Source organism: Crocodylus siamensis, chromosome 12, assembly GCF_052110815.1.
Source record: "Crocodylus siamensis isolate JL-2025a chromosome 12, ASM5211081v1, whole genome shotgun sequence".
NCBI lineage: Eukaryota > Metazoa > Chordata > Crocodylia > Crocodylidae > Crocodylus > Crocodylus siamensis.
Genome location: NC_143406.1, coordinates 6007009 through 6020504, shown reverse-complemented (window position 1 = coordinate 6020504; position 13496 = coordinate 6007009). Strand labels below are relative to the sequence as shown.

The 13496-nt window shown below is 42.5% G+C and overlaps 1 protein-coding gene across 9 annotated transcripts in view; it reads left to right on the top strand.

Annotated features, from left to right (window-relative positions):
• VPS13D (vacuolar protein sorting 13 homolog D) overlaps window positions 1–13496 on the top strand; it is a 183236-nt gene that overhangs the window by 135213 nt on the left and 34527 nt on the right. For all 9 annotated transcript variants that reach the window (XM_090024785.1, XM_090024788.1, XM_090024786.1 and 6 more), the window contains one exon: window positions 416–611. In XM_090024785.1, coding sequence (XP_089880911.1) covers window positions 416–611 — 196 coding nt within the window. The remainder of the gene's footprint in view (window positions 1–415; window positions 612–13496) is intronic.

The following is a 13496-nucleotide window of genomic DNA, read 5'->3' as shown; positions in this document are numbered from 1 at the left end:
CCAGAGCTGGCAGTCATCTCGGTAAATCAGTTTGTTGGGCAGTGGGCCAGAAAGCTTTATGATGCTGGAGAATGCTCTTCTTTGGCTGAGAGATGCAGTTTATGGAGCATATTGTTACACTGTACGTATTGTCATCCACTGCATTGAATTTTCAGTATGTTCCAAACTTTTTGCCGCCCTCAGGTTCTCATTACTCTTAAAGTTTTGTAAGAGCAAGGTGCACCTTCCCAGTATCAATATTAAAATTCCAGTTCGTGCTTTTGTGTTTTGTCTCCTTACATTCATCCTAACAATTGCCAAGTGAACCTAGTGTTCTCCAGTTCCTATCCTAAATCGTATAAAATTTTGTAATGTTAAATTGTTCACATGATCAGGTGGTGCTGGACCAACTCTAGTTTTTGTTGTCTTCACTTAGGTATCATTGGTGGATTGACAAGTGTAATAACTTCAACAGTGGAAGGTGTGAAAACCGAAGGGGGAGTTAGTGGTTTTATGTCAGGCCTTGGTAAAGGCTTGGTTGGCACAGTAACCAAGCCAGTGGCTGGAGCTCTGGATTTTGCTTCAGAAACAGCCCAGGCAGTGAGAGATACCGCAACTCTTAGTGGACCAAGGTCAGTAAATGTTTTACATTTCTAACTGATAATGTGTCTGCACACCCTAATGCAAAACATTCCAGTTTCTGTTCCTAACCCAAAGGAATGGTAATTGTACAAAATTGACTGCTTAGTAGTATTAGTCTCATGCTCCCATTTTATTCCATTTCCTCCTCCTTAATATCTTGTGTTTGCAGACACTAACATGACCTTATTTGCTAGTAAGACTGGTGCAGGGAAACTATAATGTACAATAAGACATTATCATTGCAGCATATTAAAATAGGTTATGAAATTTTAAGAAATTAAATTTAATAACTCATCTTGGTAGCCTGAAGCAGAGAGGGACTGCAAATGTGGTTTTGGGGGGTTTGTTTTTTTCCCCATCTTCCATTAAAAGATCACATAGAAAGCAGGTCTTTCAAAGTGGTTAAAGAGTTCTGAAGATCTCTTCTAATGCTCTTGAAAAAACAATTTTTATTAAGGATGTGCTGGTATGACATTTGTGTGTGTGTGTGTGTGTGTGTGTGTGTGTATGCATGTTTTCTATATTGCAGATCGTACGTGGAAATAACATACCCCATAAATTACACAAGCTTGTGACACTGCATCTGTACACACTCTCTCGTACAGACTTGTGCGTGTGTTTTAGTATGCCTTACTTTGACTAGTGTCTGGCCACCAGAAGTAAAGTTGAATAATGTTATGTAAGTTTGAAATAAATATGTGTTATTATTTATATCATAATTATTAAAATGAATGATCAGGGAAGAAGGAGGTTCTGCAGTTTCCAGAAAGCAGGATTGAAGGGAATTAGGATCTTAATTATTGTAGTTAAATGGCATTAATTTCTTAGGTGATAAGGATGAGCTGTGGTCTGACTGTTGTCTGCATCATAGTGCATAACAGAGGAGTAAAAAACCAAATCCAACGTATATTTATTTCTCAGGTTGGCGAGGGGGGTTTCTCCCTTTCTTCCTCCCTCGCTGCCCCTGAAGGGATCCTGTAGTCTTTCCATTTGGCTTTTCCATTTCCTGCATTTTATTATGCCACACTTAAATCCCGAGGTGTCTGCCATCTCTGTTTCAGTTAGGAACAATAAGCTTGATGAAGTGCGAGTGAGGTGCAGGAAACTTCGAAGAATGCAGACACACATACTTTGTTGTGAAAATAGGATGTACCAGCAGTTTGAACCACAGATGAGTAGTACAAGTTTGAAATGCATGTTATGACTCGCAGGATCCAGTTAGCCTATCTTTTGTCAGTAGTGATAGATCTTGGTGTAACAGGGCCCCTTATTCAACTTCCTTCATCAAATGTAAAAGTCAATCTGAGTAAATGACTAAATTAATATAATTCTGGCTTGGAGAGATAATGGGAGCTGCTAGTATGTAGCCACATGGACTTGGGCCTTTTATTTTATTTGTAGAATTAAAAGGTATGGCATCATAGTTCAGGTAAGTAAAGAAGAATTTAAAAAATCCACCTGCATTACATTAGAAAAATCATCATGCTGCATCTCAGGCAGGCAGAAAGTTAGGGCACATGGAAACAGAGTAAATAGTTTCATAGTAGCTAGAGTCGGAAGGGACCTAGGTAGATCATCTAGTCCGACCCCCTGCCTTGGCAGGAAAGAGCACCGGGGTCAGATGACCCCGGCAAGGTGCTCATCTAACTTCCTTTTAAAAATCCCCAGGCTAGGAGCCTGCACCACTTCCCCTGGAAGCCGGTTCCAGGCCCTAGCCGCCCTGACTGTGAAGTAGCGCCTCCTAACATCTAATCTAAACTTACCCTCCGCCAGCTTGTGACCGTTATTCCTGGTCACTCCTGGCAGCGCACGGGGGAACAGGGACTCCCCCAATACCTGCTGATCCCCCCTGACCAGTTTGTAGCAGGCCACAAGGTCCCCCCTTAACCTTCTCTTGTGGAGGCTAAACAGGTTCAGGTCCCGTAGCCTCTCCTCATAAGGCCTGCCCTGCTGACCCCTGATCATACGAGTGGCCCTCCTCTGAACTCTTTCCATATCGTCCACGTCCCTCTTGAAGTGTGGCGCCCAGACCTGGACGCAGTACTCCAGCTGCGGCCTGACCAGTGCCGCGTAGAGGGGGAGGATCACCTCCCTGGACCTGCTCGAGATGCATCTGTGGATGCATGACAGGGTACGGTTGGCCTTCTTGACTGCCTCCCCACACTGCCGGCCCATGTTCATCGTGGAGTCAATGACGACTCCAAGATCCTTTTCCGTCTCCGTGCTGGCAAGAGGGGAGTTCCCCAACCTGTAAGTGTGGTGCCGGTTCTTCCTCCCCATGTGCAACACCTTGCACTTGTCAAATGTTCCTTCATACTTTATTAAAAAGTGTTTGAGATGTCTATGTGCTTATCTGTTTCAGTGCACTGTTGAAGTATGTTTCTGTTCATGAATTTCCACCCTGTTTGCAATATTGCCAGTAATTATGTCGCTTGACATTGAGAAACTAGCCAGGAAGCAAGGATGGAGGGGGCATGTAGCCATGTAGTCCCATTAGCCTATTACCTTTAGCAATTAACAGACTAAGCACAGGTTAGGACATTTGAATTGAACTGCAAGATATAGCCACAATGGCCCAGAAATTATGCAAGAGGCAAGGATTTCTTAGGGTAATATATTTTATTGGGCCAGCTATGTAGCTGGGATAAAGTTAGACAAGCTTTTGAATGCAAGACATGCTTCATCAGGTCTAACAAAGAATGACTTGCATTCGAAAGCTTGCCTATCTTTATCCCAACTACATGGGTCATTAAATTTGGACTAAGTTTTGTTTGCTGTGTCCACTGAGCAAAGTTCTGCATGCAGTGTTCAGAACACCCTGTGCAACATTCAGAACTTGCATATAACATTAGCTGGCCTATGAAATGTTGTGACCCATCATCACTCGTAAAGACAAAAAATACTCTTTCCAGTAACTAAGTCAGAAAACCTGTTTGAGGCCACTACTTCTCCTAAAAGAAAATTTAATCACAGGTTTCCAGTCCGTGTACGGTAAAATGTACTCAGCCCCACCAACCATGTAGTTAGTCCACCTGCAAAAAATCCTTGCCCCTCAGTTTCCCCAGACATTTTGTGAAAGGTTGTAAGGGAATCCTATACCATACCCACTTTTTTTGATTTATCTATTTAATCAAACAAGCAACTTTTTCAGGGGAAAGGAAAGCAGAGAGCAACAACAAAGGATTTGGATTTGTTGTGACTGTTGTGTACCAAAATCCCTTAATTGCATTTGTTAACTGTTCAGCTATGTGTGGTTTGGAATCAGAAAACAGTGTTCCAAACTGAATGTGCTGGCTCAGGTTGCATTTTCTGCTCTGTGTGCTGGGCCATTTAGATGGTTTTTGGGTTTTTTTCCAAGTTAAGATCTATGCAGAAATGAAAAGAGAGTTCAAGCAGGGCTTCTTAGCAGTGTTGAACCTTGCAAAGTGGATGGACTCAAAAACTAACTAATGCCATGCCATCACTAAGCTACCACTCCCATCTCAGATGCATGCCATGTATCTGTACAAACTCAGGGGCAGATTGTTAACATGCAAGTCAAATAGAGTTGTGGGTAAATGAACATTTTTTGCAATTCCATCTGTTGTAGCTTTTATGTTTAAGAGTGAGGAAATTTATTTCCTGTTAGTGTGGTATTTGTCTAAATGGGAAGAAGACAGAACAAGAGAGAAGAAAAATACCCTCCATAACCTTCCTGCTCTTTCACACTGGCACATCTAATAGTTTTCTTAGAGGTTCAACTCTTAGTGCTTGCACATCACATATTCCAAAGGTTAGATTCTTTCTGACAATGTTTGTTGGGACAGATCTGACCGGTGAGCTCTCACAACTACATATCTACATTTCATCAACTACGGGGGAAAAAATAGCTGGAACAATTGGTTTTAATTGCTTTTAACCAACAGATTTAAAATCTATAGTTTTAGTGAGAAGCAGGGCAGTGATAGACTTGCTGCCCTTCTGCATCCCTGTACACTAGACAAATTTGTCAAATGAAAGCCTATGCAATTTAAGATGTGCCTGTCTTGTTAATGGGTAGATATTATCCACATTTTTCATTCAGTTCCGACCTCAGCAATATTTTTCACCCTCACCTGCTGCGGATGCCCAAAGAACAAATGTGATGCCATTTTTGTTCCCGTAGATCCCCTTCTTTAAATTCAGGCTTGGGAGAATTCTGCCTGAGAAGCCTGGGCTCCAGTTGTCTTGGAGTTGGTAGACGTTTCATTGTGTGATTGTGAACAGAAGGTCCCATACGGTTTGAGTAGTGTTCAGACTCCTCCCTTCCCATCTTTTTTCTCAAAACATAAGAGACAAGATTGTTTGCTCCCAGGTTGTTTGTTTTTTTGTAAACCAGAACTAGAAAGGCCCCTTTACTTCCTAATGCTGTTTCTGGAACTGGCATTGAGTCTAAATGAAGTTTTCAAGAGCATGCTGACATTATGATTTAAAGGTCTAAATGTTCTTAAAATTAAAATGTAATATATGAGCCTGTGTGCTTAGAACAAGGTTAGACCAGTAAACTACGATTTATTTGTTTTTTCTACTTCTCATCAATATTATGAGAAAAAGTAATTATTTTTGGACTTTGAATGTCTTATTTTTCAGGGTGTGTTCATGAACAGCCTGTTTGGCAAAAGTCAAACTAGCAGGTTGCCGTCGATCCTCTGGATCATGGTTTACACTTAAGAGGGTCTGGTCACGAAGATCTTTGATGTGTACACCTAGACAAGAGTATAGAGGAGTGGAGGCTGCCCAAGACCTACCATCTCCCCTTTACACCACTGGGGCAGAATCCAAAAGCCAGACCAAGCCCAGACGCTCAGTGCCTTGATGGTTGCAGCTTCTGCCAGAGAGCAGCAGAGAAGAACTGCTGCTGACTGCCTGCCTAATGCCTCGGTCACGGTGATGTCCCTTAGCTTCTCTCCACCCAAGGCAGTGGGGCCTAGGGTTTTGAGGCCCCCTACACCCGCCTTGTTCTAGCAAACTAAACTCAAAACTAAATTTACCTTCGAAGTGTATGATTCCTTGCGGATATTAGAGCACGAAATAATGGGACTCAGTTATAGTCTCTTAAGTGAGGGTGCCTGATTTTATTTTTTTTTTTAAATTTATTTTTAAATGATTGCCAGCTTTGGCCACAAAACATTCTGGAAATCAGCTGAAGCATCGTTGCCACATATAAAAGAGCTAAGCTTCCACTAAAACAAAAAATGCATTCCAAGTGATGTCCTTTTCCTTCTGTTTGGCTGAACTCTAAATACTCCCTGAAGCTCAAAAGCTCAGAACAATACGTTTCTCATGATAGTGCAGCTTATGTAAAGCTCTTACCAGTTCCTCAGAAAAAAAATCTTTTCTTTGAATAAACTTATGAAAGTGCATGACTCACTTTCTGTTGGACTATCTGATGGGAAAAGGATATGTATTATTTGGTCGTGGTAGATTAATATAATTGCAAGGAAAAAAAAACAGTTTTGCTTTTACCATTTTGGCCTTAAATTGCCATCGCTAGTTTAATGGAAATTGCTACGTATTGAGTGCACACCTTGGAGAAAGTAGTAGTCTGCAGAATAGGCAAAGGATTTTTGAGGGCATTTATTACTTTTACATTTGTTTTTCTGCCATCAGGCTTCTTTGAGACAATTGTTGCAATTTTTTTAAGTGTTCATTTTGTGTGCGCTAAACAAAACTCTAAAATTAGACATCAGAGTTAGCAGCTGTAATCAGAATGTATTTGTCTTCAAACCAAAGGAATAGTAAAGGTCCTTAGGTGAAGAAGACCCAATTCTATCTTACTGTGCAGTTATGCTTCCAGGCAAATTGCACGCCTGTTTTTCAAACTCCAAATTATATGGAACAGTCCGTGTTTTGGTCCAAAATAAAATGTCTCTTCCACATCTTGGAGAGAGAATAAGGAGCCAATTATTTTTTCCATATGGCAGCATTTAAATGTTATAATGTTGTATCAGAGAACGTACTTAGCGTTTTTAGGCCTGCATTATACCTTAATATTAAATATTTTGTTCCAAAAATCAACAACTAAGCCCCAAGGCTAGAAATATCTCCCACCTTTGTCTACAGTTTAACAATGTAGGACTCCAGTTAGGTTAGAAAGCTGAGAAGGTTATTTGGGTACCAAAATTGGTGAAAACATATGACTGTAATAGAAATATCTGAACCCAGATAAAGAAGTAGAAAACTGGAATTTTGAACCATCATACCTCAGTTACCCTGGGCATGTCACTTAAATTTTGTTCCGGTTTCCTCATTTGTGTGGTGAACAATAGGAAGTGGAAAATGTTAAAGAAGTCTTTAGTTGTATGGCTTTTAGATTGTCCGCTTTCTTGGCACATGTTGCAGTCATCCACAGATTTGGGCATTAGAGATTTGTTTCTTGACAGCATTCGTAAATGAACACAAGGGTCCTGCTCTGAGGAGCTTCCAGTTTAGTTCCTTCAGCATCTAGTTGTATACAAGCCCATTGGATCTTCTAATTACTACTCTTCTTTTTGTCAGTATTAAGAATAATGTTATTGTAGTCCAGGGCAGTCAAGTGTTATGAAAATATGTTAAGAGGGTGTAGGTTGTAGCTGTGTTGGTCTTAGGGCACAGGCAGACAAGGTTCGTTGCGTGAATCTGATATCTTTTATTAGACCAACTTAAATAGTTGGAAAACAATTATTAAGCAAGCTTTCGGGTTCAAAAACCCTTCGTCAGGCTAAGGAAGTTTCAGCAGTTGGTGTGTGCTCTTCCTAGTTATTGATGAGAACTGGGCCAAACCCAGGAGGGTTGGCTGTCTGCCTCAAGAGTAAATTGGATGCTTATCTTGCTGGGATCCTATGACCCCAGCTGACTTCCTGCCCTTTGGGCAGGGGGCTGGACTCGATGATCTCCCGAGGTCCCTTCCAGCCCTGATGTCTATGAAATCTATGAAAAGGAACCTCATGGAGCTTAATCATCATTCTTTGAATCCTTGAGGTGCAGTCGTTCAGAGGCTTGCGAAACAGTGCTACCAGGGGCTTGTGATCTATTTCTGCATTCACTTTCTGCCCGTAAATATATTGATTGAATCTCTGGCATGCAAACAACATTCCTAACAACTTTTTCTCAATCTGTGCATACCTGCTTTCTGCCTCCGTCAGTGATTTAGACGCATATGCAATGGGTTGCCATCGGTTGTCAGAATTCTGCAGTAGCACAGCACCTAATCCCAACTGCAAAGCGTCTGTTGATAGCTGTATTGGTTTCCCAGGGGTACTGAATTTTAATACAGGTGCTTGTATTCATTGTTGCTTCAATGCCTTCCATATTTCCTCCTGTTCTGGGTTCCAGCACCATTTATTTTTACTCTCAAGAAGCATCCTTAGAGGTGCTGCTGTTGTACACAGGCTGAACAAGCCTGGGGATCCTCTCCGTGACATCACAGATCCATGCCCCAGGGAGACAGCAGACCTCCCCTGCTGTGGGATCTGGCAGTAGATGTCTCCCTCTGCTCCTCTCAGCAGGGAGTCACCTACTACGATTACCCGACGTCGTCTTCTTCGGTTGCTCTGTTGCCTCGCAGCCTCCATTGCTGCACTCGCTCCCAGCAATGCCAGAGCCCCAAATCAGTTCTCCACCTGCACTGGAGTTGTTCCAGCAATGTGGGGCCTAATTCTGTGTCATCTAGAACTAGAGGTGACTGCCTTCCATCCGTCCATGTAGGGTCCCTCTTGTGTTGCCATCCTGCCGTATGAGCGATCCTGCAGAGAGGGGAAGTACCCATCAATCTCATCCTCAGTGGCTCTAATCCCATGCAGCCTGCTAATGTGATTTAGGCTGTTGGCTCCATAAGGAGCAGGGTGAGCTTAGTGCGTGTCGGTACAGTGCTAAGCACAAGGCAGCCGCAGCTCGGGCAGGGGCTCAGAAACACAGCAGTATGGAGCTTGCTTCTGTTTGTTCCCCATAATGGTGCAGCTGTGCTGTGCCGCAACAGGAATGCTACCCTGTGGCTCTGCCTCCCGACAAAACCTGCCACATGCTTGGAACAGGAGGTGGCGGGAGACAGGGCAGGAAGAGAAATGAATAAAGATTCCTCGTTGCAGGCTCCCAGGCTGCGATACTGGTCTGCTCGCGACCCGACATCCCACCTTCTGGCTAATCAGCCTCTCCTGCCGCCAGGAGCAGGGGCAGCAGGAACAAAGGAGCAACAGTGTCTGGACAGCTCCTGAATGAGCGGCCGGGGCAGAAGCCTCCCAAGTCTCAGGCCATGCTAAGAGGCTGTCCAGGCTCCGGGGCTGAACCAGTCCAGCCCACGTGCAGCAACCAGGGGTCTGACCAACCTGACTGCCTTCTATGATGAGGTGACTGGCTTTGTGGATGCAGAGAGATAGGTGGATGTGGTGTAGCTTGATTCCAGCAAGGCTTTTCATACAGTCTTCCCCAGCATTCTTGCAGGCAAGCTAAGGAAGTATGGGTTGGATGAATGGACTGTAAGATGGATAGACAACAGGCTGGAGCATCAGGCTGAGAGAGTAGTAATCAATGGCTCCATGTTTAGTTGGCAGCCAGTAGCAAGTGGAGTCTCCCAGGGGTTGGTCCTGGGGCCAGGTTTGTTCAATGTCTTCATCAAGGACCCGGAAGATGGCACAGAGTGCGCCCTCAGCAAGTCTGCAGATGGCACCAAGCTGAGGGAGGACTAACTACGCTGGAGGGTAGGGCTAGGATTTAGAGGGACCTAGACACATTGGAGGATTGGGCCAAAAGGAATTTCATGAGGTTGCAAAGTCCTGCACTTAGGATGGACCGGAGCAGGTTGGGGACTGACTGGCTAAGCAGCAGCTCTGCAGGAAAGGACCTGGGGGTGACAGTGGACAATAAAGTGGATATAAGCCGGCAGTATAACCTTGTTGCCAAGAAGGTTAACAGCATACGGGGCTGCATTAGTCGGAGCATTGCCAGCAAGTCAAGGAAGGTGATTATTCTGCACTATTCAGCACTGGGGAGGCCACATCTGGAGTCCTGTGTCCAGTTTTGGGCCCTCCTAAAGTCCTCTGTGATTCTATATTAAGAAAGATAGGCAATGTATCTGCAAGCCAGTTGGAGGATAGTAATTAGTTGAGTGGGTCAGGCATTTTTTTTTCATCTGTGTTTTCATGTTGAACCAGAAAATACTGAAGGTTCCCTTGCAAAAAAATATCTATGCAAAATGAAATAACTGTGAAGTTTTGTGTAAAGTTTTAATAAAATATTGAAGATGGTTGGATATTGCTTTTCACATCTCATAGTCATTTTGGTTGGGTTTTATTCCTCTGGCATACCATAGCAAGTACCAAGTAGAGAGATACTAGAAAGTTCTGGTGGTGAGAAGTTAAAGCCATATAATTCAAACTGGAAAGAAGGTGCACATTTTTAATAGAGAGGATAATTAACCTTTTGGAAGAGTTCATCAAGGGATAGCATACATTCTTCATCACTCAAGGACTTGTAGAAAGACATATAATCTTGATTAAAGATATGCTCTAGTTCCAGCTGAAGTTGCTTGAATTGTAAATTATGGGGTAGTGTTCTGTGGCCTGTCTTATGCAGGTGGTCAGACAAAATAATCATAATGGGTCCCTTCTGACTTCAAAATCCATGAATTTATGCTGCGACACACCCAGCTAGCTCTCACTTTGTGGTTGGAGCCTGGAGCCAAACCACAGGGACTGGGATAAGTGGTGGGGTTTTTTATAGCATATGGTGCCATTTTAAAAATGTTTCATGTACTTTTAGCAGGTTGCATTTTAAAAAGCCTGACCTCCTGATGAACTTCTTCACAGCCCCCCACCTCCCTGCTCTAAATTCATAGCCGTCTGTGAGCTTTGAAGTACAAATTAATTTAATTTGTGAAGAAAAAACAACCTTAACGTGTTGGAGATAAACTTTTATATGAATTTTATTTTAATGAAATAGAAGAGCTGATTTAATCATTTTTAAGGTGCCGGTACGCTGGGGAGATGCTAAAAGAAAGTTTGTGTTGACAGTGCAGCGTACATTTAATTTATTAGCAGCTAATGCGTGCGATTTGATATCTTTCTTTGAGAGAGGTTTATGTGCTCTAAATACTGCAGTGTCACATTCAGCAGTTCTGATTATTTCCACATTTTATGTTGCATATTGCCAAAAGGCTCGGAGACCCACTCAAAACAAAAGAGCTATTCTGTCATTTAACACATGTCCTCAGAGAGCTGTCTTCGAGAAATCTGCTTTACTGCATGCTGCAGTTCCAGTTGAGAAAAAGTCCGCTTAAACCAGTGATTCTCAGCCAGAGTGCCTCAGGGTGCCACGCAGCGTTAGCACTGTTAGGTGTGCAAACATGATTCACAAGATAAACCTAGAGATTCAAAGAGATTTCATAGTGTCAAAAACATTCTGACCTGCTGTGTTTTTTTTCTGCGTCCTTTGCAACAGAAGAATTGCTCTATTTATCTTTCTGTAGCCAAAAAAACAAGTGAAAACAAAGAGATGGCATTTTCTGAGAGGTGCCGTGGGTCTTTTGAAAGATGACGTGAGCCTGAAAACATTGAGAACTGTTGACTTAAACATTGACCCGGAAGTCCGTGGAATTGTCAGAATTAAAAAAAAAACCCCAAAGTAAACTACCGAATAATGTGGCATATGCATGTGGACTTCTGAAGAGCCGTTTTGTACCGTAATGATATGCAGTGCAAGAAATTGTCATTATTTCTTTCGCTCTAGACTTCTGTCAGAGCAGCTTAACTTGGGCCATAGACTTTTCCTGTTATCATTGAGCTGTATTTTTGGTAGCTGCAGCAACATGATACCAAACATAAAGAATTAGCTCTCTAAGTTGTCAGTAATTAAGAGCTACTTCATGAGTTACGTAATTCTGATCCCGTGTGTTTAGACTGTTTAGTTAACAAAACTTTATCTATAACTGCTGTAAATGTATACTAGAGCATTCACCTACATTGCCACATTTTTTATTCATAAAAATGTACTTGTGTCCCAACATGAAGCATTTGTTTGTCATTCTTCCCTTTTTCATTGTGACACCGTTGCCTTGTGTACGCGCAATGAGGTCTGGGTTCTTAGATGATTAATGTCAACGATGACCAAGTGCCTCCAAAAAACAATTTGCACGTGTCCATCTGCTCTGTTACCTTTCTTCCTTTCAATGACTCGATTGTAGCATTTCAGCAAATTGAGGACAAAGGGGCAGCAGAAAAGAAGAGGGGGTGGGTTTTCAGTCTTACTGTTCAACTGAGATTTGTAAGGCAACAGAATTGAAGGAGTGTAAGTGGGAGCAGAATGAGAAGGGGAGGAGGAAGAAATGTATGTAATGCCATCTAGCTTGAGAAGTGCAAATAGTAGTCTATCAAGAATGTTTTTTGGTTTCTTCTTGCTTAGCTCTAATATTGAGTCTTTCTTTCACTAGTCTAGTGATTAAATGCATCAGGGTGGGTAATGTTCAGAGTATTCCTTTTCTGGCACTTTTTCCTAAATCAGTTAATTTTTTTTATTGATATCTTGCCTGAGTCCCCAGTTTACCAAGGGGTAAATATGCTTACTGTATGTTTACCTAACTTCTCTCACTTCACTCCCTTTTCATGCCAACTTGTATTTGTGCCCTTTATGCTTGGAAAGCCTTGCAGAACCTGGGCCTCATTAGAAACCGATTGAAATCAGCAAGAGCCCGTTGACTCTGCAAGTTTTGAATCTAGTCATGAGTGAAGCAGGCATTCACCCTTCTGTTGTAAGCCCCTCCTAAAAATTCACCTCGACTCTAAAGAAGGCGTGGATCTATTGAGTAATACCCATTCTTCTGTGCCAGTGTGGAAATGTTGCCTACGGTGTCTTTTTTGACTGCTTTGTTTAGTTTGTAAATGACGCAGGCAGTGGGATTTCCTTCCTTTCTCTTCCCTACTCTTCTGGATAATAGATCTTTGATTATGAGGCAGATTCATAATAATCTGTTTTCTTTTGAGTAAGTTTCTTCCTGTGGCTTGTAAAGCCCTGTTGGCCTTTCGTGAATTCTTGCTTTCCTTCAGTAAAGCTCATTCCTTCTTTACCGTAGGTCATTTATTAGACTTCATTTTGTAGGTTTGCCCTCTTCTTTTACTGTTAAACTATCCAACCTCTCTTAGATTTCATAGACATTAGGGCTGGAAGGGACCTCGGGAGATCATCGAGTCCAGCCCCCTGCCCAAAGGGCAGGAAGTCAGCTGGGGTCATAGGATCCCAGCAAGATAAGCATCCAATTTACTCTTGAAGGTGTTCAATGTAGGCGCTTGAACCACCTCCGCTGGCAGACTGTTCCAGACCTTTGGGGCTCGGACAGGAAAGAAATTCTTCCTTATGTCCGGCCTGAAACAGTCTTGCAGGAGTTTGTGACCGTTCGACCTCGTCATCCCTTGGGGCGCTCTGGTGAACAAACGTTCCCCCGGATCATTGTTGCTATTGATATTACTGGTTTTTTTCCAAATATTTCTCTGCCATTAAGTATCTGTGTTTGAGATTTGTTTTTTCCTAGAAGTATTGGACTGGAATTTTCCGGTTTCAATCTCATTTTATTTCTTCCACGTTTCTAACGTCTTCTGGTTCATTTGTGCTTCATTGTCCTCGCTGGTGTTTTAAACATCTAATCGATGAATGTTCTCAGCAAATGTAGTTTATATGCAACTTAACCAGATCTTTAATTTAAATGAAGTAGGCCCAGGTCCAATACCACATTGCCTGAAAGACCCTCACTAGATGTTTCACCCTGTTGAACGTGATACATTTCTGTTTGTCCCTGCCGTTTGTTTTAGATTGCCAGTTGTGACAGCTGCTATCTAAGGCCACTAACATGCAGTCCCAGTTTGGGAGGTCATGCTAAAAACTAGGGAGTTGTT